General features: G+C 44.6%; 1 protein-coding gene across 1 annotated transcript; it reads left to right on the top strand.

Annotated features, from left to right (window-relative positions):
- The first annotated feature begins 13,269 nt into the window (after positions 1-13,269).
- On the top strand, positions 13,270-15,171 carry LOC106798172 (uncharacterized). Its single transcript, XM_014774142.1, has 2 exons — positions 13,270-14,573; positions 15,036-15,171. The coding sequence occupies exons 1-2, from the start codon at positions 13,270-13,272 to the stop codon at positions 15,169-15,171; spliced, it is 1,440 nt and encodes a 479-aa protein (XP_014629628.1).
- The last annotated feature ends 11,336 nt before the right edge of the window (positions 15,172-26,507 follow it).

The following is a 26,507-nucleotide window of genomic DNA, read 5'->3' as shown; positions in this document are numbered from 1 at the left end:
TATGATCAAGTCGATCTCTAGAATCTTAGGAAGAAGTTTCCAAATTGAAAAAGCAAAAGGTTTGGCCAAAGAATTCTATCTAAATCATTTCAATTTGAGATTTACTCTCTGGTAATCGATTACCAACAATTATTGAACGTTTTTAATTCAAATTTTAACGCCTGTAATTGATTACACAAGTCTTGTAATCGATTACCAGAGGAGATTTTCAGAAAATAATTTCCAAGAGTCACATCTATTAAAATGGTTTATGAATGGCCATCAAAGGTCTATTTATATGTGACTTGGAAACGCGAATTTAAAGAGAGTTTTCATTGCCCAAAAAGTTTTATCCTCTCAAAAGATTAAGAGAGTTTTTCTGAACCGAAATGTCTTATCCTCTCAAAAAGATCCTTTGGTCAACCACTTGCATATTCAGTAAGGAATTTTGATTGATCTCCATTATACAATCTATCTCTTTCTAGAGAGATTTCTTCTTCTCTTCTTCTTTCTTTTGAAAAGGGATTAAGAGACCGAGGGTCTCTTGTTGTAGAGGATTCCTAAACACAAGGGAAGGGTTGTCCTTGTGTGGTTCAGACTTCGTAAAAGGAGTTTTACAAGGAGAGTGAAAAATCTCAAGTGGGTTGCTTGAGGACTGGACGTAGGCACGGGAAGTGGCTGAACCACTATAAATCAAGTTTGCATTCCTCTCTTCCCTTAAACTTCTTTTATTTATTGCTATTTATCTTTTGCTTTAAAGAAGTTTATTTTGAATTGTCTTTTGAGTAATTCATGTTAAGGGTGCATTGTTAATCCAAAAAGAGAGAGTGAAAGTTTAATTGGGGAATAGTCTTTGTATCTTAATTCAACCCCCCCCCCCTTCTTAAGATAACTGAGGCCATTTGTCCCACATCCTATTCTTGATAACTCACTTCTCTCTAAAAAGACAAACTTTCTGGAATGATAAAATGAGGTCACATGAACGTTTTGGAAACACAGTCAATCAAATGCTTTTTTTTCTTTTTCTTTTTGAACCCTTTTTTTTATTTTGAAACTTATTTGTTTTGAACTTTACTCGTTGTTTTACGACACCCTCACCAATGTGCAAGACGAGTAATCTCTGATTGAACGATCTTGGAAGTCAGCACTCAGGAGCGCATGTCGCTTGAGCAAACAAACCAATGGCTTGCACCCACATCCCAGTGGAAGCAAAGATGTAATTACGAGAGGATGAGGGACAAAGATGTCAGATTTATCCATTTTATTTAGCATTGTAACTATGGTTTACAATAATGGCATAAACTTGAAGATCCTGATGAGTCATTAGAGACATCTAACAACAACTTTCAAAATTGCCCCATGTGTGGTGTCGCTTGTCAATGTTAGGATTCACAAGCGATTCTCCTCAAATTTCAGCCAGCCCGCATCAATTAGACTTTGCACCTTACGCTTCAGGGTCATACGATGCTCAATGGAACGCCCCGGGGCTTCTCTATGACAAGCACATGTTGCGTTCGAGTCGTATTCTCGGAGAAATGGAGGTTGATGAACCTTGGCTGGGGTTATGGCTACCATTGAATTATCAAGTAGATATGGGAGCAAGTCAGCATAGGACACCGGAATTGGGGTGAATTCTACAGGATTTTTCGCTGCAAAATTCATTTCTTGGTTGGTGTTTTGGTTCATGCTAAAGGTGGTGTTTAGCATTGGTTGTGTGGTAGGTGGGTTTTGTGGTTGATTTAGGGATGGCCTTTGTGGATAACTGGGTGGTGGATAAGGAGAAGGTTTGTTATTGGCTGAGTAATGACATTGTTGGGTCGGTGGGAAACTTGGCTGTATAGGAATGGCAGTCACAGCATGGGTTTCTCCCTTATTCTCACCCTCTTCATTGCCCCAGTTTTTTTTTTTGCATTTATCAAAGCATGATGATCAGATTTGCCTCTTTTAGACCCACTTTGATCCTTTCGTCGGTGACGACCATATCCACAAAGCTTGAAGGTGTGTAACCCACCATTTTCATAGTAGAATACTGGTAATGTGTCTACCATCACGATTACCATCTCCCTTTCCATCATTGGGGGTGCCACTTGGGCTGCCAGATCCCTCCACCTTTGGGTGTATTCTTTGAAAGATTCATGCCCCTTTTTTGCACATGTTCTGTAGTTGCATCCTATCCGGAACCATATCACAATTGTACCGATACTGCCTAACGAAGGCAACCATTAGGTCCTTCCAAGAATGGACTCGGGAAGGCTCCATGTTAGTGTACCAAGTAGCAACTACTCCAGTAAGACTTTCTTGGAAGAAATGCATCAACAGTTCTTCATCTTTTGCGTATGCCCCCATCTTTTGACAACACATCTTTAGATGGTTCTTAGGGCAAGTAGTCCCCTTGTACATGTCAAAGTCCAGCACCTTGAACTTGGGAATGACCATGTTTGGGTACTAGGAATAACTCTTCTAGATTAGCAAAGACATAATCTTTGCCTCCTTCAATGGCCCTGAGCCTTTCCTTTAGATGATCCAACTTTCCTATTTCTGCCATAGCATGAGGGTGGAATGCAAGGGGTGTGGTTGTGGGCGATACCGAGGGCCCTCCAAAGTGTTTTGCAGGAGTATACCACCAACTGCTTACCCTTCAGTGGCATATCCGAGGCAAGGCTCGAAGTCGGCTTGATTGTGGTGGGGCATTCCATGTGTCTCCCCCATGGGTTGAGAGACATGTGCATGATTAGATTGAGGTTGTTGGCTTTCAATGAGTATGGGAGCGGAGTTATTGACATCCTCCTTGGGAGGCGAGCCATATGGCGGGAAAGCATGCTTGTTTTGAATTTGCACATCATGGGGCCGTCCGTACTTCCCAAATCTTTGCCCACCATATCTGAGGTTGGATGATTCATTTGGTTGAGATCAGATGGGGGCATCGGGTTCACCTTAGCAACAACGCTGGTAGCGGCAACTGCAACCATATTAGCTTCCATTATCTTCTTCATGCTCATCATGGCCTCCACCATTGTGGCCATTTTCTTTTACATGGCCTCCATGTCGGCCTTCATCTACTCTTGCACCTCCTCTACTTCACCCATTACTCTAGTTCTAGCACGGGTTCGGTAAGCCGCACTGGCCTTCATTATTTCCTTTATGCTCATCATGGCCTCCATCATTGTGGCCATTTTCTCTTTCAAGGCCTCCGTGTCGGCCTTCATTTGCTCTTGCACCTCCTCTACTTCACCCATTACTCTAGCTCTAGCACAGGTTCGGTAAGGGCGTCGTAAAGCGTGTTTTTTTTTCTTTTTGATAATAATGATTAAGTTCATTTTTTTTCAAGGAAAGAATGCCATGAGCAATGCAACAAATGAAAAGGATGGATGTATACGAATGATGCACAGTTGAAGTATTGCGAATTTTTACGCCGGACATGGGGTTGAATCAATTTAGATTTTCCAACATGGTCCATGACATCTTGGTCAAGGTGAAACTGGAAGTAACAAGGACATCAATAGTCCTAAATGTGTTTGGCAGTAGACGAAGCAGTGATGTAACTCGATCCATCTTTTGCCCCAATTTTTGCAAGATGGTTACTTGCATATTTCAACTTGACTTAATGAACCTTTTCGTAAAAGCATGAGCTTGGTTCAACCCTATAATCCAAAGAATGGCAATTCTGATCGCCAATACTTCAACAACATTTCATAGGGATGAATGACTCGGGCATACTTTAAGCTATGCATGGAAAATGTAATTATGGAATTGAGATGCCCGAATAAACATTTTTTCTTAGTTAACCATGCATTGGGTACCATGTTCAATCATTTTGTTTTGTTGTTTGTGTTTTTTTTTAGAAATGGGTTTATGATCCCAACATGGTTGGCTCATGGTACCGAATATATGCAACTAAGAATGCATCACGAATTTTCATGCTTCCCTTTTTGTTTTTGTTTTGCAGAGGAAAATGCAAGGGTCATGCATGAGCGAACATGAAAACAAATGGTATGCAATTTGTAGATAAAAAAAGTTTGTTGAACGCATATGCATGATGATGCAATGACTCATGCAAAATGTGAGGCTGGAATATGATAACGGACAAATACAGGAACGATATTATGACGCCATGAAGAGATGCATGATATGAATGCATTTATGGACACGAGAGCCCAGAAAATTATCTCTTCTTACTTGCGCATTTGGGGGCGCAGTGTCCCATGTGTACAGTTAAGAAGGTGATATGGACCTTCCGGCTTCCCGAGACCAACATACAATGCATGCTAGAGATAACATGCGGGAGTGACTTGATTCGCACTGATTTTGTTGGGATAAGCTCATTTTATTCAGAAAGTTATAACTAGCTAAGATCTGAGCGATAATACAAACTTCCTAGCGGTTTCTAATTATATGGGCCATTAAGTCTATCAAATGCTGACAATAGCTGAGAAGTCCATGGATCTCCTTGGGGGCGGAGTAGGTGTCCGCCATTGCTTTGGCCTTGGCTAGTAATCGGGGGAGTTCTTGACTCCCGTTCAAAGTAAAAGCAAATCGGTCCATCCACATCGTTGCCTCTTGATGTAGCGAGTCGATCACCCTTCCTATAGCCTTCTTTTTTGCGTACACTTGGGCATACTCGTCCGCCACTCTATGCTCGTGGGCCGCAGCTAGATTTAGTTCTTCTTGGTACTTGGTGATAATAGCTAACATGTTGGTCTCTGTCTCGCATAACCGCTGAGACAAACTACTTTTGGACCTCGAGCAAGCCTTCAATTCATCTTTCAAGATCAAACTGTCTACTCGTGATTGGTCCCTTTCCTCTCTTCGGAGTTTAAGCTCGTTGTTGCTGCCCCACAGAGCCCCTCAGAATTTGTTCCAGCCGTCCACATTTACATCTTTCAGTTCGGTATTCTCCTTTCGGATTTTCAGAGCTGCTGACTTGAACCTTTCTTTAACTGTTTGGGCTTGCTCGAGTTCCGCCCTAAGGGCCTGCACTTCTTCGTCTTCCACTGATGGGCCCATTGTTACTGCCCCTGAGTTCCTTGTCCTTCTTTTGCAACACCTCCCATGCCTTGCGGACCTTCTGAAGTGTCTCCACGTTGGTCTTATCGAAGCCTCGTGAAATGACAAGCACGAGCTCATCCTCTAGTGGCGCCCCTCTCATAGGGTAGCCAAGTTGTCTTATAGCAAGAACGAGATTGTAGTTGATGCAACCCCTCGTCCCCATCAAGGGAACATTTGGGAATCCTCCGCATGAAATAAGAACCCCGGCTCTTCCTTCCTTCCATCGAGGGAACCAGTTGACAGATGCTCCTTCTTTGCTTGCTAAGAGTTGGTCCTAATTTTCCCCTCCTTTCTCTGTGCAGGAACGGTGGCTTTCTAACGGGCAAGCATGCCTCACCTCTTGGCGAAAAAGATGTGAAACTAACCATACATAAAGAGCTGGAGTACAGCAAACAATCCTTGTATTGCTCTTTTGACATCTTCGGTTGAAGGTGTCATATAGGTCGGCTAGCATAGCGATAACCGGGCTTTCCTTGTGGTTATGATAGGCGAGAAAAGCGTCGATCGCTGCCAGGTCCACCAACCCATCCACATTCGAAAAAAGGACTCCTCCGAAAATCAACAGTGCGAGAATATCTATGAACGGGGCCCACTTGCCTTTACCTGCCAAGATTCTTGCTTTTGCCTCCAAATATTTTCTCGGTATTCCAACCACCCCATTTTCGAATTGCTTCCTGTGGTCTAATTCCTGCGCCAAGATTTGGACTATCTTGGAAATTCTAGCTAATGAGGGATAGAACCCTGTGAAGAGGTATGGTTTCCTCCCCCCTAGAGGGCATCCTAGGATCTCTTCAAATTCTTCCACCATGGGTGATAGCTGGAAGTCCCCAAAGGTGGAGCACCTCAACGGCTTATCATAAATACTGGGCGAGGGAGGCAATGGCCTCTGTGGAGACTTCTACCATGGCTAGGTCCCAGATTTTACCATAAGCTTTGCGAAAAGCTTGCCTCTGGAGCTGACCCATCAACTGCCCTAACTCTTTTAGACTGGTGATCCCTAGGCTTTTAACCTTGACTTGATAGAACCTCTTTTTAAGCGAAGGCATTTGACTTGATCCCATGTTTTACTAAAGTGAACAAAAATCGGTGCGAATCAAAACTGCGACATCTATCATGGGTGGAATGGATGAATGCATGAAGAAATGCATATGACACAGATGCAATTTATGAATACGGGAGCCCGGGAAATTGTCTCCTTCTTAGATACAACGTCTTGGGGTAACACAGTGCCCGACGTATGTATTTAAGAAGGTGACACGGACCCTCCATTGGTTTGCCAAAGAGAGGGGATTAAGACAGAACCCGTGCATGATGCATATGCGAAAGGCACAACACGAAAATATTAACAACCAAATATAAGCAAAGGGGTACATGTCACTTTGACTACATGCATGGAAGTGTGAAAAATGGCACGCAGTGTGTCTGCTCCGTGCCCCTATTCAAGGGACCTATATGGGAGAGAGCTAAAAGGGTTTTTAGTGATAATCCCCAAGGTGGTCATATCTCTCTTGATGGTCTCTAGAGGTATCATCCTCTTCGAAGAACATATTGCAGCAGTAGGGACAACTAGCAACAATATGTTATCAAAGAGAAAAACTCTAGATGAGGGTTCACTGTAATCAAGCAAGTCGGAGACCTAGCATGATCACAGATTCACCTCCACTCCTTATGTTCCCACGAACCCGGGTATAGGGCCCTTTTTCAAATCACCGTGTGTGCAAATAGTGTTGGTGTTTGTGTGCATCAAATGAAAATATTTACCTCATGCATACATTTTAAAACACACTAAAAGCATAAAAGAGTTATATACACAAGAACATAAGGGAAATAGAGGGAAACCAACAAAGGAGGATGTTATGATAAAACTTTGCACAAGATTAAATGGCCTAACTCTCAAAAAATGGTCCCCAGTGGAGTCGCCAACAGTCGCAACCTACCCTTCGGCGAGAGGGCAACGCGTGACTCGCGGGTGCGTGTTCCAAGAAAGGGATACGCGCGGAGTCGCCACCAACATTTATTTGAGGAAAACGTCGGAAAAACCGGAAAAGACGTGATCTACAAACTTTAAGTGAAAGGTTCGGGAGTTGTATTTACGCACGGGGAAGGTATTAGCACCCCACGCATCCGTCACAAGAGACAACAACCTTTAATTAAATGTGCAAACATGACTTCAATTTTTATGTTCCCTTTTATGTCTCTATTTCTTTTTGTACTTTTTATCTTTTGCGGTCGACGAGGGGGTTTCCCTTGCTCCTACGTATTCCTTAATTGCGATAAGGAAATCAGGCCTACGTAGTTCTTTGTGAACAAAGTGTTTGTTTAAGTTGTTTTTATCCTTTTTGCAAGATATGCTTTCACGGATTGTGCTACAATGCTTTCTTTTGACTTCCGGCATGTTACGAAACTTCACGAATTGCCTAACGATGGGTGCCAAGTACCTCGAAGTGGTCAAGCGAGGGTCGCATCCCAACAATGGATGGTCCCCGGACGAAATTAGGGTATGACAATGGTCATTCTGCACCTTTTGTCATCCAAAGGCGGCGAGCCCGATGACAGGCGGAGACAAATTATGGTCATCCGCACACCTTTTCGCCATCTAGAGACGATCGAGTCCGATGGCACGCAGAGACAAATTATGGTCATTATGCACCTTTTGTCATCTAGAGGCGGCGAGCCCGATGACATGCGAAGACAAATTATGGTCATCCGCACACCTTTTCGCCATCTAGAGATGATCAAGTCTGATGGCACGCAGAGACAAATTATGGTCATTCTGCACCTTTTGTCATCCAGAGGCGGAAAGCCCGATGACAGGCGGAGACTAATTATGGTCATCCGCACACCTTTTTTTCAACTAGAGGCAAGCAAGCCCGTTGGCACACAGAGAAAATTATGGTCATTCTGCACCTTTTGTCATCCAGAGACGGCGAGTCCAATGACATGCGGAGAAACCATATGGTCCCGTACCTTTTTTTCACTATCCAGAGACAATCAAGTCCGATAGCACGTGGGGACAAATTATGGTCATCCGCACGCTTTTGCTATCTGTTTTTTCACTCTCGTCGTCCAGAAACATTCTAGTCTAGCGACGCGCGGAATTCTGCTCTACTGGGCAGAGACGATTGGGTGCAATTGCAAAGGGAAGTGTCGTGGTTGTCCAACTTTGTCGTTTTCAAAACACTGAAGTTTATTGACGCTTCTGATGCATTTTCTTTTCTTACTAAACGACAGATTCCGCTGGCGGGGATATTGACCGGCTGAATGATGTTCCGCTCAAACGAAATTAGTGTCTTATCGTTACTTCCCTTTTATCTCCAATAAAAGACAAGAGGGGCAACTGTAATACCCTAATTTCGTCCGGGGACCATGTGTTTGGTGGGATGCGACCTTCGCTTGACCACTTCGAGGTACTTGACACCCATCGTTAGGTAATCCGTGAAGTTCCGCGACATGTCGGGAGTTGAAAGGAAGCGTTAATGCGCAATCCGTAAAGTTCCGTAACATTCCAAAAGCCAAAGAGGGGACGATTGCGTAATCCGTAAGGTTTGTGGCATTACGGAAAGAAAACAAGTATCGTTACGTAATTCGTAAAGTTCCGTAACGATATTGAAAAAGAATCAGCAAAAAAGGCAGAGGGGGTGTATTTAGTAAATAGGGGTGTGCAAATAGCAATCAAGCCCACTTGGGCCTTCCAGGATGTTCCAACAGAAGGCGGTGCCTTCTGGTGGAAGCAACCCAGCTCGCTTGGGCGAGCTGGACGATAACCATCTCCCTCTTTTCCCCTATAAATAGGGGAAGGAGGGCAAAACAAATTCGTTCAATCCTCCTGGTATCTGAGATTCACTTAAAATTAGTGAGAAAAATTGTTTCCGTGAGGAAAATCCAAGCCGAGGCGCTTCCGTAACGCTTTCGAGACGTTTCCGTGGGCGATTTCGTGAAGATTTTCCACCGTTCTTCATCGTTATTCGTTCGTTCTTCATCGTTCTTCGGTCTTCAACCGGTAAGTTCCCAAAATCAAACCTTTCAATTCATTCTATGTACCCTTAGTGGTCCCCACTTGTTTCGCGTGCTTTTATTTTTATTTCGTTTGCTTTCCGTACCCTCTTTTGACGTGCTTTAGTCATTCATTTAAGTCGTTTTCTCGCCTAAATCAAAAATAAAATAAATTTCCACTGATCATTTGAGTTTTAACATCTTTTAATTTCTGTTAGAATAAAATCAGATTTATCTTTCACGCCGTAACCACGTTTAAAACCAAAAAGAGGCAAAATAATAATATAATAATCAAAAAATATCTTTAAATAAAATAATCAAAAAATCAATCGGACGTTTTTTCTTTCGGATTTTCTTTCTTAATCGAATTGACTAAATAACCAAAGTGAAACTAAGGCTAAAATCAATTCATAAATCAAGCTTTTGTCATCACCTAAAAACCATTTTTTAAAGGTCCAACGCCTTGAAATGGTCCTTTTCGCTTTTATTGGTTAAACGTGGATTTTTAAAAAGCCTAAAATCAACACATAGTTTTGTCACCTCTTTAAAAAAAAAAACCAAGAGATCATTAATGGTCCAATGCCTTAATATTTTCTCTCCTTTCAAAAGAATCGAAAGATCGTTTAATGGTCCAACGCCTTAAATGACCTTTTATTCAATCAAAATATATCTTGCAAAAAATGGATAAAAAACCAACGTTTAGTTCTCAAAGAACTACGTAGGTCTGATTTCCTTATCACAATTGAGGAATACGTAGGAGCAAGGGAAACACCCTTGTCGACCACAAAAAGATAAAAAATACAAAAGGCATAAAAAAACGTAAATGGGAAAATAAAACAAATTGAAGTCATATTTGCACACTTGATTAAGGGATGCCGTCCCTTGTGACGGACGTGTGGGGTGCTAATACCTTCCCCGTGCGTAAATACAACTCCCGAACCTTTCACACTTAAAGTTCGTAGACCACGCCTTTTCCGGTTTTTCCGACGCTTTCCTCGAATAAACGTTGGTGGCGACTCGGTGCATTTTCCTTACTTGGAAGATGCACCCGTGAGTCTCGCGTCGCCCTCCCGCCGAAGGGTAGGTTGCGACACCGTCCTCGCCATAAGACAACTTGGCTACCCTATGAGAGGAGGACCATTAGAGGAAGGCCTCACACCCTTTATTGCATGAGGTTTCAATAGCACCAACGCGAGGATGCTTCAAAGGGTCCGCAAGGCATGGAAAATGGTGCAAAAGAAGGACAAGGAACTTAGAGGAAGTAGCAACGAGCCCATCGGCGGCTACCATAGGTGGTTGAAAGCCTATGCACAAGGTCTGGATTGGCTCTCGAATTTGAGAACCACTAAAGAGGTGGGGGGTGAAGCTCCAAAAGAAGACGAAGAGATACAAGCCCTCAAAACAGAGCTTAAGAAATCCCAAAGCCAAAGAAAAGTTCAAGTCAACAGCTGTTAGGATCCGAAAAGAGAATGCCGAATTGAGAGACGTCAACCTAGACACCACCAAGGCCTTGGAGCAGGAGACCAAGAGGGCCCGCAAGGAAGAACATGGCTGGAACATGTTCCGAGGGGCTTTGTGAGGCAGTAATAGCGAACATAAGCTCTGAAGAGAGGAAAGGGACCAATCGTGAGTAGATGGCATGATTCTAAAGGATGAGTTGAAGACTTGCCTAAGGTCAAAGAAGAGTTTGTCTTAGCGGTTATGCGAGATCGAAACAAACATGTTGGCCATCATCAACAAGTATAAAGAAGAATTAAATTTGGCCACCGCCCACGAGCACAAAGTGGCAGACGAATACGCCTGAGTGTACGCGAAAAAGGAGACTAGAGGAAGGGTGATTAACTCATTACATTAAGAAGCGACGATGTGGATGGACCGGTTTGCTCTTACTTTGAATGGGAGTCAAGAACTTCCCCGATTACTGGCAAAGGCCAAAGCAATGGCAGACGCGGGCTCCACCCCTGAGGAAATCCACGGGCTCCTCAACTATTGTCAGCATATGATAGACTTGATGGCCCATATAATTAGGAACCGCTAGGAAGTTTGTATTGTCACTCAAATCTTGACTAGTTATAAATTTATGAATAAAATGAGTTTATCTCGTGATTTTAATCCAAAAAATCAGTGCGAATCGAATCACTCCCACATTTTATCTCTAGCATGCAGTCATTCCCAATTACGTACTCCTCACTTTTGGTCTTTTTAGGAAAGACGCCATAACTAAGCGCGCCCCAAGGCATCCCTATCGCACCAGATCCAAATCTAGGACGATGGGTGACCTAGAGGAAGTACAGGAACAGATGAAAGTCGACATGTCGGCTTTGAAAGAACAAATGGCTTCCATGATGGATGCCATGCTGGGGATGAAACAACTAATGGAGAGTAACGTGGCCACCGCTGCTACCGTTAGCTCGGCTGCCGAGGCAGACCCGACTCTCTCGACTGCTGTGCACCATCCCATTCCAAACATGGTGGGACGAGAGAGAAGCACACCGGGGCATATCAGGAACCCCCATCTGGGGTACAACCGAGGTACTTACCCCTACGGTTTACCACCCAATTACACACCACCAGCCGTACATGAAGACGTGGGCCACGTTCCTCCCCTCATCCATGAAAAGGAACCTCCTTGACATCCTAACGGGGTCCATGAGAATCCTCGAGAGCATGCTCAGGGAGACGTCGACTCCTATTCCCCGTTTCCCGCTGAGGGGCCGGCGCCCAACGCACTACCTCAACCCAACATCATGGGAGAGCCTCGAAGCCACCCAACGCAACCAATGTTTCTGTCCGTGGGAGGGCCACCCCCAGTAGCAGAAGGAAAGGGGAAACTCGATCTCATTGAAGAGAGGTTGAAGGCTGTTGAAGCATTCGGTGATTATCCGTTCGCAGACATGACCGACCTGTGCCTGGTGTCGGACGTCGTCATCCCCCCGAAGTTCAAGGTACCTAACTTCGATAGGTACAAAGGGATGACTTGTCCTAAGAATCACCTAAAAATGTATTGTCGTAAGATGGGTGCATATTCCAGGGACGAGAAGTTATTAATGCATTTCTTTCAAGATAGCTTGGCTGGGGCAATAGTCATCTAGTACACTAATCTAGAAGCTTCTCGCATCCGCACCTGGAAGGATCTGATTACCGCCTTCCTTAGGCAGTATCAGTACAACTCTGACATGGCTCCCGACCGGACTCAACTACAAAACATGGTTAAATGGGAACACGAGTATTTTAAAGAATACGCTCAGCGTTGGAGAGACCTAGCAGCGCAAGTATCCCCTCCCATGGTCGAGAGAGAAATGGTTACTATGATGGTGGATACCTTGCCTGTATTTTACTATGAGAAGTTAGTGGGCTACATGCCCTCTAGCTTCGCGGACTTGGTTTTCGCTGGAGAAAGGATCGAGGTGGGTTTGAAGAGGGGAAAGTTTGATTACGTCTCCCTGGTAGGTGCCAGCAGTAGGAGGACTTGAATAGCTGGGGAAAAGAAGAAAGAGGGAGATGCCCATACCGTCACTTCAACACCTGCGTGGCCCAAGCCACCGCAAACCCCCCACGGTACCCACCAATATGCACAACATCACCCGAGTTTTTCAGCTCACGCTGGGGCCTCTTCCGATACAGCGCTCGCCCAACCAAGAACGTCCACGCCCCCACATGCGGGGCTCTTCAGGCCCCAGCTCCGACCCGGCCTTACCCGGCCAACAATGCTCACCTTGGCGCAAGCCCCAACACGGCGAGGAACTTCTCGCCAAGGCAGGCTCAGATTTTTGCCCTGATCCCAATGACGTATGGGGAACTCTTGCCGTCTCTCAACGCCAACCAATTGGCCATGGTGGTTCCGGGAAAGATCTTCCAGTGTCCGTTCCCAAAATGGTATAACCCTAGCGCAACTAGCGCATACCATGGGAGAACCCCAGGCCACTCGGTCGAACAGTGCTTGGCCTTGAAGAGCAAGGTCCAAAGCTTGATAGAAGCCGAATGGTTGACGTTTCAAGAGGACGGGCCCAACATAAAAAAAACCCGCTTGCCAACCATGGAGGGGGAGTGGTTAATGCCATCGAGGTAAGTAGGTCACACGGGCCCAAGATTTTGAAGGACGTAACGACCTCCAGAAGGTTTATCAACAAAGCCTTGCAAAAGGCGGGCGTGATTCCCCACGGAGGGCACTGAGAGGATTCATGTTTAATGCATCCGGGCGTATTGCATGACATGGAAACATGTTCAACGGTAAGAGATCTATTACAACAAATGATAGACCAAGGCTGGCTTGAGGTCAGTAATGAGGGGGAGGAGGAACAACATGTATACATGCAGTCGGCAGATAAGGAAGGCCCTAAAAAGCCTAAACCCTTGGTAATACACTTCACCAGGGACACAGCTCCCCAAAGACCTCAACACCCCTCGACAGTGTCGGGTGCTAGGCCTATGTCGTTTCCTTACGAGAACAGCTGCGCAGTTCCATGGAGGTATGCCCCTCCGGGTAGAAGGAAGGAAGAAGCTACTAATATCGGTTCACTATCAGCCAAAGTGACCAATATCACCGGGCTGAGTGGCATAACCCGCAGTGGTCGCGTGTTCGCACCGCCTAGCCTGCCGATACAGCCTGCAAACTTTAAAGGGAAAGCAAAGGTGACCGAAGGACAAAATGTCAAGGTGATTCCCGCACCGGACGAGGGTGTTCTGATGAATGATTTTGCCGAGGGAAGAGAAGGCTATGACAAGAAAGAGGTATCACTCGAGGAGGCCGGCAAGTTCCTCCGCATTATCCAACAAAGCGAGTTCAAAGTCATTGAACAACTCAACAAGACCCCAGCTAGAGTCTCCCTTCTAGAGCTGCTCATGAGCTTTGAGCCTCACCGAGCTTTGTTGGTAAAAGTCTTGAATGAAGCTCACATAGCCCAAGACATCTCCATAAAAGGCTTTGGGGGGATCGTCAATAACATCGCATCAAACAATTACCTCACTTTCGTTGAAGAGGAAATACCCGCTGAGGGGAGAGGACATAACAGGGCTTTACATGTGTCAGTCAAATGCATGGAGCATGTTATGGCCAAAGTACTCATCGACAACGGTTCAAGTATGAATGTGATGCCCAAGAGCACGTTGGAGAAGTTGTCGTTTAACGCCTCCCACGTAAGGCCGAGTTCCATGGTGGCCCGTGCCATCGATGGCAGCCGCCGAGAGGTAAGGGGACGTCCATGGATCCACTCAGTGGGAGTCGTCCCCTCCACACTTCACCAAAAGTTGAAGTTTGTAGTGGAAGGACATTTGGTCATAGTATCAGGTGAGGAAGATGTCCTGGTAAGTTGTCCTTCCTCTATGCCATATATGGAAGCTGCGGAGGAGTCATTGGAAACGACCTTCCAATCTTTTGAGGTAGTAAGCATCGCCTCCGTAGATTCCCTTCCTAGGAAGCCCCACCTGTCCGATGCGGCAATGATGGTGGCCCGGGTGATGTTAGGGCACGGCTACGAGCCTGGAATGGGTTTGGGCAAGAACAACGGTGGCAGGACCGGTCTGGTAAGTATCAGAGGAAACCGCGGGAAGTTTGGGTTAGGCTATAAACCTACGCAGGCTGACGTAAGGAAAAGCATCTCGAAAAGGAAGAACAAAGGCTAAGGCCCGCGGTCGAGACAATGAGCCAAAGAGGCTCCGCCATGCCACATCAGTAGGAGCTTCGTAAGTGCGGGTTTAAGACGCGAAGGACAAGTCACCGTGATATGTGATGAGGACTCCACGAGGAGATCGGATTTGGTGCAACCATGCCCTCCCGGTTTCCAACTATGAAATTGGCGGGTGGAGGAACGCCCGGAAGTTTACGCAGCAAGCATAATGTAACCTTTTTAGCTTTAAAACTCTACGGTCGGGCCTAGACTTTAGGGTTTCCTTTTGTTAAGGCATTATGTCTTTTGTTCTTAAAGTTAATATAAAGATCTTTCTTCATCTGTTCTTGAGCCTCTACCCATTCTCATTCATTTGCATGTTTATTTCCCTGTTACGCTTATACAATACAGATCCGACGACGAGTCCCACGAAGGTACTAATACTGGGGACCCGGCCGTCAATTTCGAGCAAGAAGCAAGTCGGACGGAGGATGAAGAGGACGAGGATGTAGGGCTTCACCCAAAGATGGAGAGGATAATCGCTTAGGAGGATCGAGAGATGAGGCCTGTCGCAACCTACCCTTCGGAGGAGGGCGACGCGTGACTCGCAGGTGCGTGTTCCAAGAAAGGAATACGCGCGGAGTCGCCACCAACGTTTATTTGAGGAAAACGTAGGAAAAACCGGAAAAGACGTGATCTACGAACTTTAAGTGAAAGGTTCGGGAGTTGTATTTATGCACGAGGAAGGTATTAGCACCCCACACGTCCGTCACAAGAGACGACAGCCCTTAATCGAATGTGCAAATATGACTTCAATTTTATGTTATTTTCCCTTTTTACGTTCTTATGTCTTATTATGCCTTTTTATGTTTTTATCTTTTTGTTGTCGACAGGGGTGTTTCCCTTGCTCCTACGTATTCCTCAATTGTGATAAGGAAATCAGACCTACGTAGTTCTTTCTTGAACAAAGCGTTTTGGTTATTTTTTTTATCCTTTCTTGCAAGATATGTTTTTATTGAATGAAAGGTCATTTAAGGCGTTGGACCATTAGACAATCTTTTGATTTTTTTGAAAAGTGAGAAAATATTTAAGGCATTGGACCATTAATGATTTCTTTATTTGAAAGAGGTAACAACATTACATATTGATTTTAGGCTTGTTAGAAATCTACACTTAACCAATAAAAGCGGAAAATACCATTTCAAGGCGTTGGACCTTTGAAAATGGCTTTTTTAGGCGATGACAAAAGTTTGGTTTATGAATTGATTGTAGCCTTAGTTTCACTTTGGTTATTAGTCGATTCGATTAAGAAAGAGAAATCCCAAAGAAAAATGTCCGATTGATTTTTTATGTATTTATTTTACTAAAAGATATTTTTGATTATTATATTATTATTTTACCTCTTTTTGGTTTCCAATGTGGTTACGGCATGACCAAACGGTCGGATTTCATTTTAACAAAAATTAACGGATGTTACAATTCAAATGATCGGTGGAAATTTATTTCATTTTTAATTAGGTGAGAAAATGACTTAAGTAAATGACTAAAGCACGTCAAAAGGGGGTACGGAAAGTAAATGAAATGAAAATAAAAGCACATGAAGACAAATGACGACCACTAAGGGTACATAGAATGAATTGAAAAGCTCGATTTCGGGAACTTACCGGTTGAAGACCGAAGAATGACGAAGAACGAACGAAGAACGTCGAAGAACGGTTGAAAATCTTCGTGAAATCACCCACGGAAACGTTACGGAAGCGCCTCGACTTGGATTTTTATCACGGAAACAATTTTTTTCACTAATTTCAAGTGACCTCGAATTACCAGGAGGGTTGAACATTTTTTTCCTTCACTTCTCCCCCTTTTTATAGGAAAATAGGGGAGAAGCTTGCCACCCAGCTCGCCCAGGCGAGCTAGGTTGCTTCCTCCAGAAGCAACCGCCTTCTGGAGGAATATTCTGGAAGGCCCAAGTGGGCCTGGTTACTATTTGAACCCCCATTTTTACTAAGTACACCCCCTGCCATTTTTTGGTGATTCTTTTTCCGTAACGTTACGAAACATTACGAATTCCGTAACGATGCTTGTTTTCTTTCCGTAATGTTACGAAACCTTACGGATTATGTAATCATCCCTTTTTTTGCCTTCCGGAACGTTACGGAACTTTACGGATTGCGCACTAACACTTCCTTTTAATTTCTGGCATGTCACGGAACTTCACGCATTGTGCTACAATGCTTTCTTTTGACTTCCGGCATGTCACGGAACTTCACGAATTGCCTAACGATGGGTGCCAAGTACCTCGAAGTGGTCAAACGAGGGTCGCATCCCAACAACGGATGGTCCCCGAACGAAATTAGGGTATGACAGTTGCCCCTCTTTACTTGTCTTTTATTGGAGATAAAAGGGAAGTAAAGATAAGACACTAATTTCGTTCGAGCGAAATACCATTCGGCCAGTGAACCTCCCTGCCAGCGGAACCTGCAAAAATTTGAAAATGATCAGTACCGACACATCATCCTAATACTGTGGAATTTGCTCCTCTTGGTTGATACAAGACGCAGAATGACCATAATTTGTCTCTGCGTTTTGTTTGGACACGATCGAGCCTGGGCGGCGAGACACAGAATGACCATAATTCGTCTCTGTGTGCCACCGGACACGATCGCCTCTGGATGGCGAAAAGGTGTACGGAATGACCATAATTTGTCTCCGCCCACCTCTCAACTTGCTGTTCTTGAATGGCAAAGGACGCATAATTTTTCTCTGCGCGTTTATCAGCCAACTTGCAAAATTTGAATGACAAAGGGCGCAAAATTTGTTTCTGCGCGTTTATCACCCAACTTGTGAAATCTGATTGACAAAGGGTGCTGAATTTGTATCTACACGTTTACCACCCAACTTGGTGTTTCTGAATGGTAAAGGGCGCAGAATTTGTCTCTGCGCGTTTACCCACTTAGCATGTTGTTCCAGAATGATAAAGGGCGCATAATCTATCTCTGCGCGTTTACCCACTCAGCTTGTTGTTCCTGGATGATAAAGGGCGCAGAATCTGTCTCTGCGCGTTTACCCACTCAGCTTGCTGTGCTTGAATGATAAAGGGCACCGAATCTATCTCTGCGCGTTTACCCACTGAGCTTGTTGTTCCTGAATGATAAAGGGCGCAAAATCTATCTCTACGTGTTTACCCACTGAGCTTGTTGTTCCTGAATGATAAAGGGCACAAAATTTTTCTCTGCGCGTTTACCCACTCAGGTTGCTATGCTTGAATGATAAAGGGCGCAGAATTCGTCTATGCGCGTTTACCACCCAACTTGCTATCATGCTTTGAGTCTTATAGATAGCAAAGGAAAGTTTTAAAATGGATAACCACTCGGGTATCTCCGCATGTCACGTGACTCCAGTGTCAGTATGACAGAAATTGTCTGCGCGGAAGATGATGTAAATCTCCGCGTGTCAACGGGCTCGTTGGCCGCAATTGACAATGGGTGCAGAAGATGACGTTAGTCTCTGCGTGCTATCTTGCTTTGAGTCTTAGAGATAGCAAAAGAAAGTTTAAACGGATAACCACTCGGGTATCTCTGCATGTCACGTGACTCCAGTGTCAGTATGACAGAAATTGTGGGGGCGAACGACAAAAGCGAGGCTCTTGCTCCTACGTATCCTCAATGAGGAACTCAGACCTACGTAGTTCTGGATAACTTGTGAGACTAAAAATAGTCTCGGTGTTTTCTTCACTAAAATGCAAACATGCTTTAGTAAAGAGAGAAAACTCCCAACTAATCAGAGCAACATATGCTTTTCGGATGAAAAACAATGTGTCTACCGGGGAAGGGGAGTATGCTGATGAAATCTTCTCATAACCACAAATGAGATTTTGGATGTTAGCATTTTCGTTTCTAAATGACCATTTAGAGGAAACACTGGGTTCAACAAAAATAGAAGAAAATCACTCAAAGTGTATCAATCTCACACAGGTAAGTGTTTCATCCTAATTCCGAACCATAGATATGCCATGACTTGATTTTGCAAATTATTTCCTATCAAATCAAAGATTACATGCGTGATCATGGATTAGTAGGACTTTTCTTGGGAATGGTGTTTTTTTGTGGGAATTTTTGGCTTTGAATGTTTTTGGCCTTTTCCTTTTCTGTATTTTTGTTTAGCGCGAGGCGAACAAGTCACCGACGCACAGGATTTTGGTTGGCAATCAAAGAGAGAGGACCACTTTAGGTCGTGGTTTCCTTTCTTTTCATGTTTTCTTGGTGACAAATCTGTATTGTTCAGATATTGTCTGGTCCAAAGGCCTTTCTGTATATTTCTTCTGTTTTCTTCCGATCTTTGATTGGGAATTCTCTTTCTTTTTTTGCTTTCCCCCATTTTCCTTGATTGGGAATTTTCCCTTTTTGCTTTCTTCTGATTTTTTTGATCGGGAATTTTCTCCTTTTCTCCTTTTCTCTTCTTTTCTTTTTCCTTTCTTGTTTTCTTTTGAGGGCAAGGTTTATGGTGAGTTGGGACTTTGGCTCAAGGCTTGTATATGTCAAGGTGTTGGTCTGGTTCAGGGATAAAAGGGAATGTCCCACATTATTTCCATGACACAAATGCAACAATGATGATTTGGAAACTTTATGCAAAACTAGTCATGCATGCACCTATGCGGACACTTAAGTGTCAAACTTTTATGGTCATGTGACGCTAGGGCTCAGGATTCATTTCCTCTATTTAAGTCAACCCCTTGTTTCCAAAATATGTTCTTTTATCAATTTGTGCATTCGTCCGAGTCTATCTTGCATGTTCGAAAAAACTTTCATAGTATTTACCCTTCAAATGTGTACACACATTTTTTTTCAAAAACTAGTTATGATCAGCGAATTTTTTCTTCAAATAAAAGTTGGAAATTATCTCCTTTCACAAGCGCGTTGTTTTTTTTTTTACCTAGACACTTTTATTCTTATTATTTTCTTTTTTTTTCTTCCTTCTTTTTCTTTCCTTGCTTGCTCTCTTTTCCTTTTCCTCTTTTTCCTTTTTTAGTTATTTATCATTTGTTCATTTCCTCTCTCTTCTTTCTTTTTTTCTCTTTTTCTCTCTGAAAAAGTCGTGCGGACGAGGGCGCACACTACCTACTCACGTCTAACCACAAGGTGAACGAGAAACGCACGAATATGGTAAGTCGCAAAACAGTGACGAAATAACTGAGAGCCATAACACCGAAAATTTCTAACAGAAACGAGCAATAATGATAGTAATGTTATTAACCATATGAACAAAACAGAAAATAGTAATGTCAACAACAATATGAGCAATAACAGAAAATGTTAATAGCAAACTAATCAAAAAAACAGATATGTCAAAAAAATGCGGTGACCTCGGTCACGTGGCTCTGCTTCCTCCCAAAAAGCCGAGTAAATTTGTCATCTCCTCATCCATGCGGGCGTCCTCTAGATCGCCGGGAGCCTCTGCAGGTGCCTCCCCTGCCTGGGCCTCAGGCCAATCTCCGGGCCATGCAACCTCAACCCTGAATTGATCTGGAGTAGGGCACGCAAAAGGAGCGAAACCCTGGCTCTGCTGACTGAGGCTGAGCTGGTAGAGACACTCATGGATCTGCACCTGCCCCCTGTGGTTGGCCGCCTACTGGCGAACCAAGTGCTGTAAATACTTGTCGCAACATGCCCTTTTGCGGGCGAGCGAGGCGAGGCTCACGGGTGCGCTTTCCAAAGGAGGAAAGATGCGCGGAGTCGCCACCAACGTTTATTTGTGGAAAACGTCGAAAAAACCGAAGGAAACCGGTCAAAACGAAAATTCTAAGTTCGGGAGTTGTATTTACGTTTGAGGAAGGTATTTGCACCTCTCACGTTTGTCTCGAAGGACAACAGCCTATTTTTTAGAATTGTGGAAATTGTGTTACCTTAACTTTATTTCTTTTTTATTTTGAGGTCAACAAAAGCGGGGCTTTTGCTCCTACGTACCCTCCATCGAAGAGGAAATCAGACCTACGCAGTTCTTTCTTTAAAGGTGAATCAAGCGATTCTTTTTACTTGAAAGGTGATCATTTTAAGGCGTTGGACCTTAAAAATGATCCATTTTACTTGGTAAGAAACTGAAATGATAAACTTTCAAAACCCTATTTTTTGTGGACGAGCTTGACTAGGCGAGTTGATTTTAGCCTTAGTTTCACTTTAGTTATTAGTCAATTCAATTAAGAATAAGAAATCCCAAAGAGAAAACGTCCGATTGATTTTTCGCTTTATTTTACTAAAAGGTATTTTTTGATTATTATATCATTATTTTACCTCTTTTTTTTATTTCCAACGTGGTTACGGCACGACCGAACGGTCGGAATTCAATTTAACAGAAATTAACGGATGATACAATTCAAATGATCGGTGGAAATTTATTTTATTTTTAGATTAGGCGAGAAATGACGTAAATAAATGACTGAAGCCCATCAAAAGGGGGTATAGAAAGCGAATGAAAACGAGAATAAAAATACATGAAACAAAATGTGGACCACCACGGGTACATAGAATGAATTGAAAAGCTCGGTTTGAGGTACTTACCCGTTGAAGACTGAAGAAAACGAAGAACGAATGATGAATGTTGAAGAACGGTCGAGAATCTTCGCGTAATTACTCACGGAAACGTTACGGAAACGTTACGGAAGTGCCTCGGCTTGGATTTTCTTCACGGAAACAATTTTCCTCAGCAATTTCGAGAGAATAAGAAGTGCCAAGAAGGCTGAACCCATTCTCCCTTCACTCCTCCCCCTATTTGTAGCAAAATAGGGGAGGAGCTTGCCACCCAGCTCGCCCAGGCGAGCAAGGTTGCTTCCTCCAGAAGCAACAGCCTTCTGGAGGAAGAATCAGGAAGGCCCAAGTGGGCCTGATTGCTATTTGTACCCCCCTTTTTACTAAATGCACCCCCTTTACCTTTTTTGGTAATTCTTTTTCCGTAACGTTACGAAACTTTTCGAATTTCGTAACGATACTTATTTTCCTTCCGCAAGGTTACGAATCCTTACGGATTATGTATTTACTCTTTTTTTAGCTTTCGAAGAAGTTACGAAAACTCACGGATTGCGAAAAACACCTCCTTTCGATTTCCGTCACATTACTGAATTTTCACGGATCGCGTAAGCTTGCTTCCTTTTGATTTTCGGCACGTCACGGGACTTCACATATTGTGCAACAAAGGGTGCCAAGTATCTCAAAGCGGCCAATCAAAGGTTGTATATCATCAAATAATAATCCCCGTACGAAATTAGGGTATGACAGTTGCCCCTCTTTACTTACCTCTCATCGGAGATAAGAGGAAAGCAAAGATACGACACTGATTTCGTCCGTCCTGCCCTTTCCGTGATGACGACTCTCGTCTCTACTCCTTCTTTTTTTTTCTTCACAACACAAAACAAAATACAAACAACAACAAGAACATCGAATATAATATACATATACACATGTTTGGCGAAGGAACCGATCCAGAAAATAACAGAGAAACATATTTCCCAGTCACCAGAGGCACCGCACTTGATAACGGAGGACACATGAACAGCGCTAGGCAATGAATTCATGGGTCTCTAAATAAAAAGTGGAGAATGGAGAATTGGCGAACAGCGCTACGCAATGACATTCGCGGGGCTCCAGACTAGAAGGTGGAGGACACATGAACAGCGCTAGGCAATGACATTCATGGGGCTCCGAAAAAAAGTGGAGAATGGAGAATTGGCGAACAGCGCTAGGCAATGACATTCGCGGGGCTCCAGACTCGAAGGTGGAGGACACATGAACAGCGCTAGGCAATGACATTCATGGGGCTCCGAAAAAAGTGGAGAATGGAGAATTGGCAAACAGCGCTAGGCAATGACATTCGCGGGGCTCCAGACTCGAAGGTGGAGGACACATGAACAGCGCTAGGCAATGACATTCATGGGGCTCCGAAAAAAAAGGAGAATGGAGAATTGGCGAACAGCGCTAGGCAATGACATTCGCGGGGCTCCAGACTCGAAGGTGGAGGACGCATGAACAGCGCTAGGCAATGACATTCATGGGGCACCGAAAAAAAGTGGAGAATGGAGAATTGGCGAACAACGCTACGCAATAACTTCGCGGGGCTCCAGACTCGAAGGTGGAGGACACATGAACAGCGCTAGGCAATGACATTCATGGGGCTTCGAAAAAAGTGGAGAATGGAGAATTGGCGAAAAGCGCTAGGCAATGACATTCGCGGGGCTCCAGACTCGAAGGTGAAGGACACATGAACAGCGCTAGGCAATGACATTCATGGGGCTCCGAAAAAAGTGGAGAATGGAGAATTGGCGAACAGCGCTAGGCAATGACATTCGCGGGGCTCCAGACTCGAAGGTGGAGGACACATGAACAGTGCTAGGCAATGACATTCATGGGGCTCCGAAAAAAGGTGGAGAATGGAGATTGGCAAACAACACTAGGCAATGACATTCGCGGGGCTCCAGAGTCGACGGTGGAGGACACATGAACAGCGCTAGGCAATGACATTCATGGGGCTCCGATAAAAAGTGGAGAATGGAGAATTGGCGAATAGCGCTACGCAATGAAATTCGCGGGGCTCCAGACTTGAAGGTGGAGGACACATGAACAGCGCTAGGCAATGACATTCATGAGGCTCCGAAAAAAAGTGGAGAATGGAGAATTGGCGAACAGCGCTAGGCAATGACATTCGCGGGGCTCCAGACTCGAAGGTGGAGGACACATGAACAGCGCTAGGCAATGACATTCATGGGGCTCCGAAAAAAGTGGAGAATGGAGAATTGGCGAACAACGCTAGGATATGACATTCGTGGGGCTCCAGACTCAAAGGTGGAGGACACATGAATAACGCTAGGCAATGACATTCATGGGGTTCCGAAAAAAGAGTGGAGAATGGAGAATTGGCGAGCAGCGCTACCTAGTAACTTCGCGGGGCTCCAGACTCGAAGTTGGAGGACACATGAACAGCGCTAGGCAATGCAATTCATGGGGCTCCGAAAAAATGTGGAGAATGGAGAATTGGCGAACAACACTAGGCAATGACATTCGCGGGGCTCCAGACTCGAAGGTGGAGGACACATGAACAGCGCTAGGCAATGACATTCATGGGGCTCCGATAAAAAAGGAGAATGGAGAATTGGCGAACAGCGCTAGGCAATGACATTCGCGGGGCTCCAGACTCGAAGGTGGAGGACGCATGAACAGCGCTAGGCAATGACATTCATGGGGCACCGAAAAAAAGTGGAGAATGGAGAATTGGCGAACAACGCTACGCAATAACTTCGCGGGGCTCCAGACTCGAAGGTGGAGGACACATGAACAGCGCTAGGCAATGACATTCATGGGGCTTCGAAAAAAGTGGAGAATGGAGAATTGGCGAAAAGCGCTAGGCAATGACATTCGCGGGGCTCCAGACTCGAAGGTGAAGGACACATGAACAGCGCTAGGCAATGACATTCATGGGGCTCCGAAAAAAGTGGAGAATGGAGAATTGGCGAACAATGCTAGCCAATGACATTCGCGGGGCTCCAGACTCGAAGGTGGAGGACACATGAACAGTGCTAGGCAATGACATTCATGGGGCTCCGAAAAAAGGTGGAGAATGGAGAATTGGCGAACAACGTTACACAATAACTTCGTGGGGCTCCAGACTCGAAGGTGGAGGACACATGAACAGCGCTAGGCAATGACATTCGCGGGGCTCCAGACTCGAAGGTGGAGGACACATGAAAAGCGCTAGGCAATGACATTCATGGGGCTCCGAAAAAAGTGGAGAATGGAGAATTGGCAAACAGCGCTAGGCAATGACATTCGCGGGGCTCCAGACTCGAAGGTGGAGGACACATGAACAGCGCTAGGCAATGACATTCATGGGGCTCCGAAAAAAAAGGAGAATGGAGAATTGGCGAACAGCGCTAGGCAATGACATTCGCGGGGCTCCAGACTCGAAGGTGGAGGACGCATGAACAGCGCTAGGCAATGACATTCATGGGGCACCGAAAAAAAGTGGAGAATGGAGAATTGGCGAACAACGCTACGCAATAACTTCGCGGGGCTCCAGACTCGAAGGTGGAGGACACATGAACAGCGCTAGGCAATGACATTCATGGGGCTTCGAAAAAAGTGGAGAATGGAGAATTGGCGAAAAGCGCTAGGCAATGACATTCGCGGGGCTCCAGACTCGAAGGTGAAGGACACATGAACAACGCTAGGCAATGACATTCATGGGGCTCCGAAAAAAGTGGAGAATGGAGAATTGGCGAACAACGCTAGCCAATGACATTCGCGGGGCTCCAGACTCGAAGGTGGAGGACACATGAACAGTGCTAGGCAATGACATTCATGGGGCTCCGAAAAAAGGTGGAGAATGGAGAATTGGCGAACAACGTTACACAATAACTTCGTGGGGCTCCAGACTCGAAGGTGGAGGACACATGAACAGCGCTAGGCAATGACATTCATGGGGCTCCGAAAAAAGTGGAGAATGGAGAATTGGCGAACAGCGCTAGGCAATGACATTCGCGGGGCTCCAGACTCGAAGGTGGAGGACACATGAAAAGCGCTAGGCAATGACATTCATGGGGCTCCGAAAAAAGCGGAGAATGGAGAATTGGCGAACAGCGCTAGGCAATGACATTCGCGGGGCTCCAGACTCGAAGGTGGAGGACACATGAACAGTGCTAGGCAATGACATTTATGGGGCTCCGAAAAAAGGTGGAGAATGGAGAATTGGCGAACAGCGCTACTGTCGCAACCTACCCTTCGGCGGGAGGGCGACGCGAGACTCGCGGGATGCGTGTTCCACGAAAGGAATACGCGCGGAGTCGCCACCAACGTTTATTTGAGGAAAACGTCGGAAAAACCGGAAAAGACGCGATCTACGAACTTTTAAGTGAAAGGTTCGGGAGTTGTATTTACGCACGGGGAAGGTATTAGCACCCCACACGTCCGCCCCAAGGGACGGCAGCCTTTAATTGAATGTGCAAACATGACTTTGATTTTTACGTTCCTTTTTATGTCCTTATATCCTTTTATACCCTTTTTATATTTTTCCCTTTTTTGTGGTCGACAAGGGTGTTTCCCTTTGCTCCTACGTATTCCTCAATTTGGGATGAGAAAATCAGACCTACGTAGTTCTTTTTTATCAAGTGATTCTTTTTTACTTTAAGAGGTGATCATTTTAAGGCGTTGGACCTTAAAAATGATCCATTTTACTTAGTGAGAAATTGAAATGACAAACTTCAAAAGCCTATTTTTATGGACGAGCTTGACTAGGCGAGTTGATTTTAGCCTTAGTTTCACTTTAGTTATTAATCAATTCGATTAAGAATGAGAAATCCCAAAGAGAAAACGTCCGATTGATTTTCCGCTTTATTTCATTAAAAAGATATTTTTTGATTATTATATTATTTTTTACCTCTTTTTGATTTCCAACGTGGTTACGGCACGATCGAACGGTCGGAATTTATTTTAACCGAAGTTAACGGATAATACAATTCAAACGTTCGGTGGAAATTTATTTTATTTTTAAGTTAAGCGAGAAATGACTTAAGTAAAACGGCTTAAGCACGTCAAGAGGGGGTATAAAAAGCAAACAAAACGAGAATAAAAATGCACGAAACACAATGTGGACCCCTATGGGTGCATAGAATGAATCGAAAAGCTTGGTTCGAGGTACTTACCCGTTGAAGATCGAAGAACGATGAAGAACGAATGAAGAACGTCGAAGAACGGTTGAAACCTTTGCGAGATTCCTCACGGAAAACGTTACGGAAACGTTTCGGAAGCGCCTCGGCTTAGATTTTTTTCACGGAAACAATTTTTCCAAGCAAATTCGAAAGAGAGAGAGAAAGGTAAATTTCACCTGGCTAAGACTGCACCGACC

The sequence above is a fragment of the Glycine max genome, chromosome 3 (assembly GCF_000004515.6).
Source record: "Glycine max cultivar Williams 82 chromosome 3, Glycine_max_v4.0, whole genome shotgun sequence".
In the NCBI taxonomy this organism is placed as follows: domain Eukaryota; kingdom Viridiplantae; phylum Streptophyta; class Magnoliopsida; order Fabales; family Fabaceae; genus Glycine; species Glycine max.
Note: the sequence above shows the minus strand (reverse complement) of the source record. Positions and strands in the feature narration are given on the sequence as shown.

Bases quoted from the DNA above. Each gene is read 5' to 3' on its own strand.
- LOC106798172 (XM_014774142.1), top strand. From the start codon at position 13,270: ATGATAGACCAAGGCTGGCTTGAGGTCAGTAATGAGGGGGAGGAGGAA. The intron at 14,574-15,035 runs GTTAGGCTATAA...TATACAATACAG, and splicing joins GGAAACCGCGGGAAGTTTGG to ATCCGACGACGAGTCCCACG.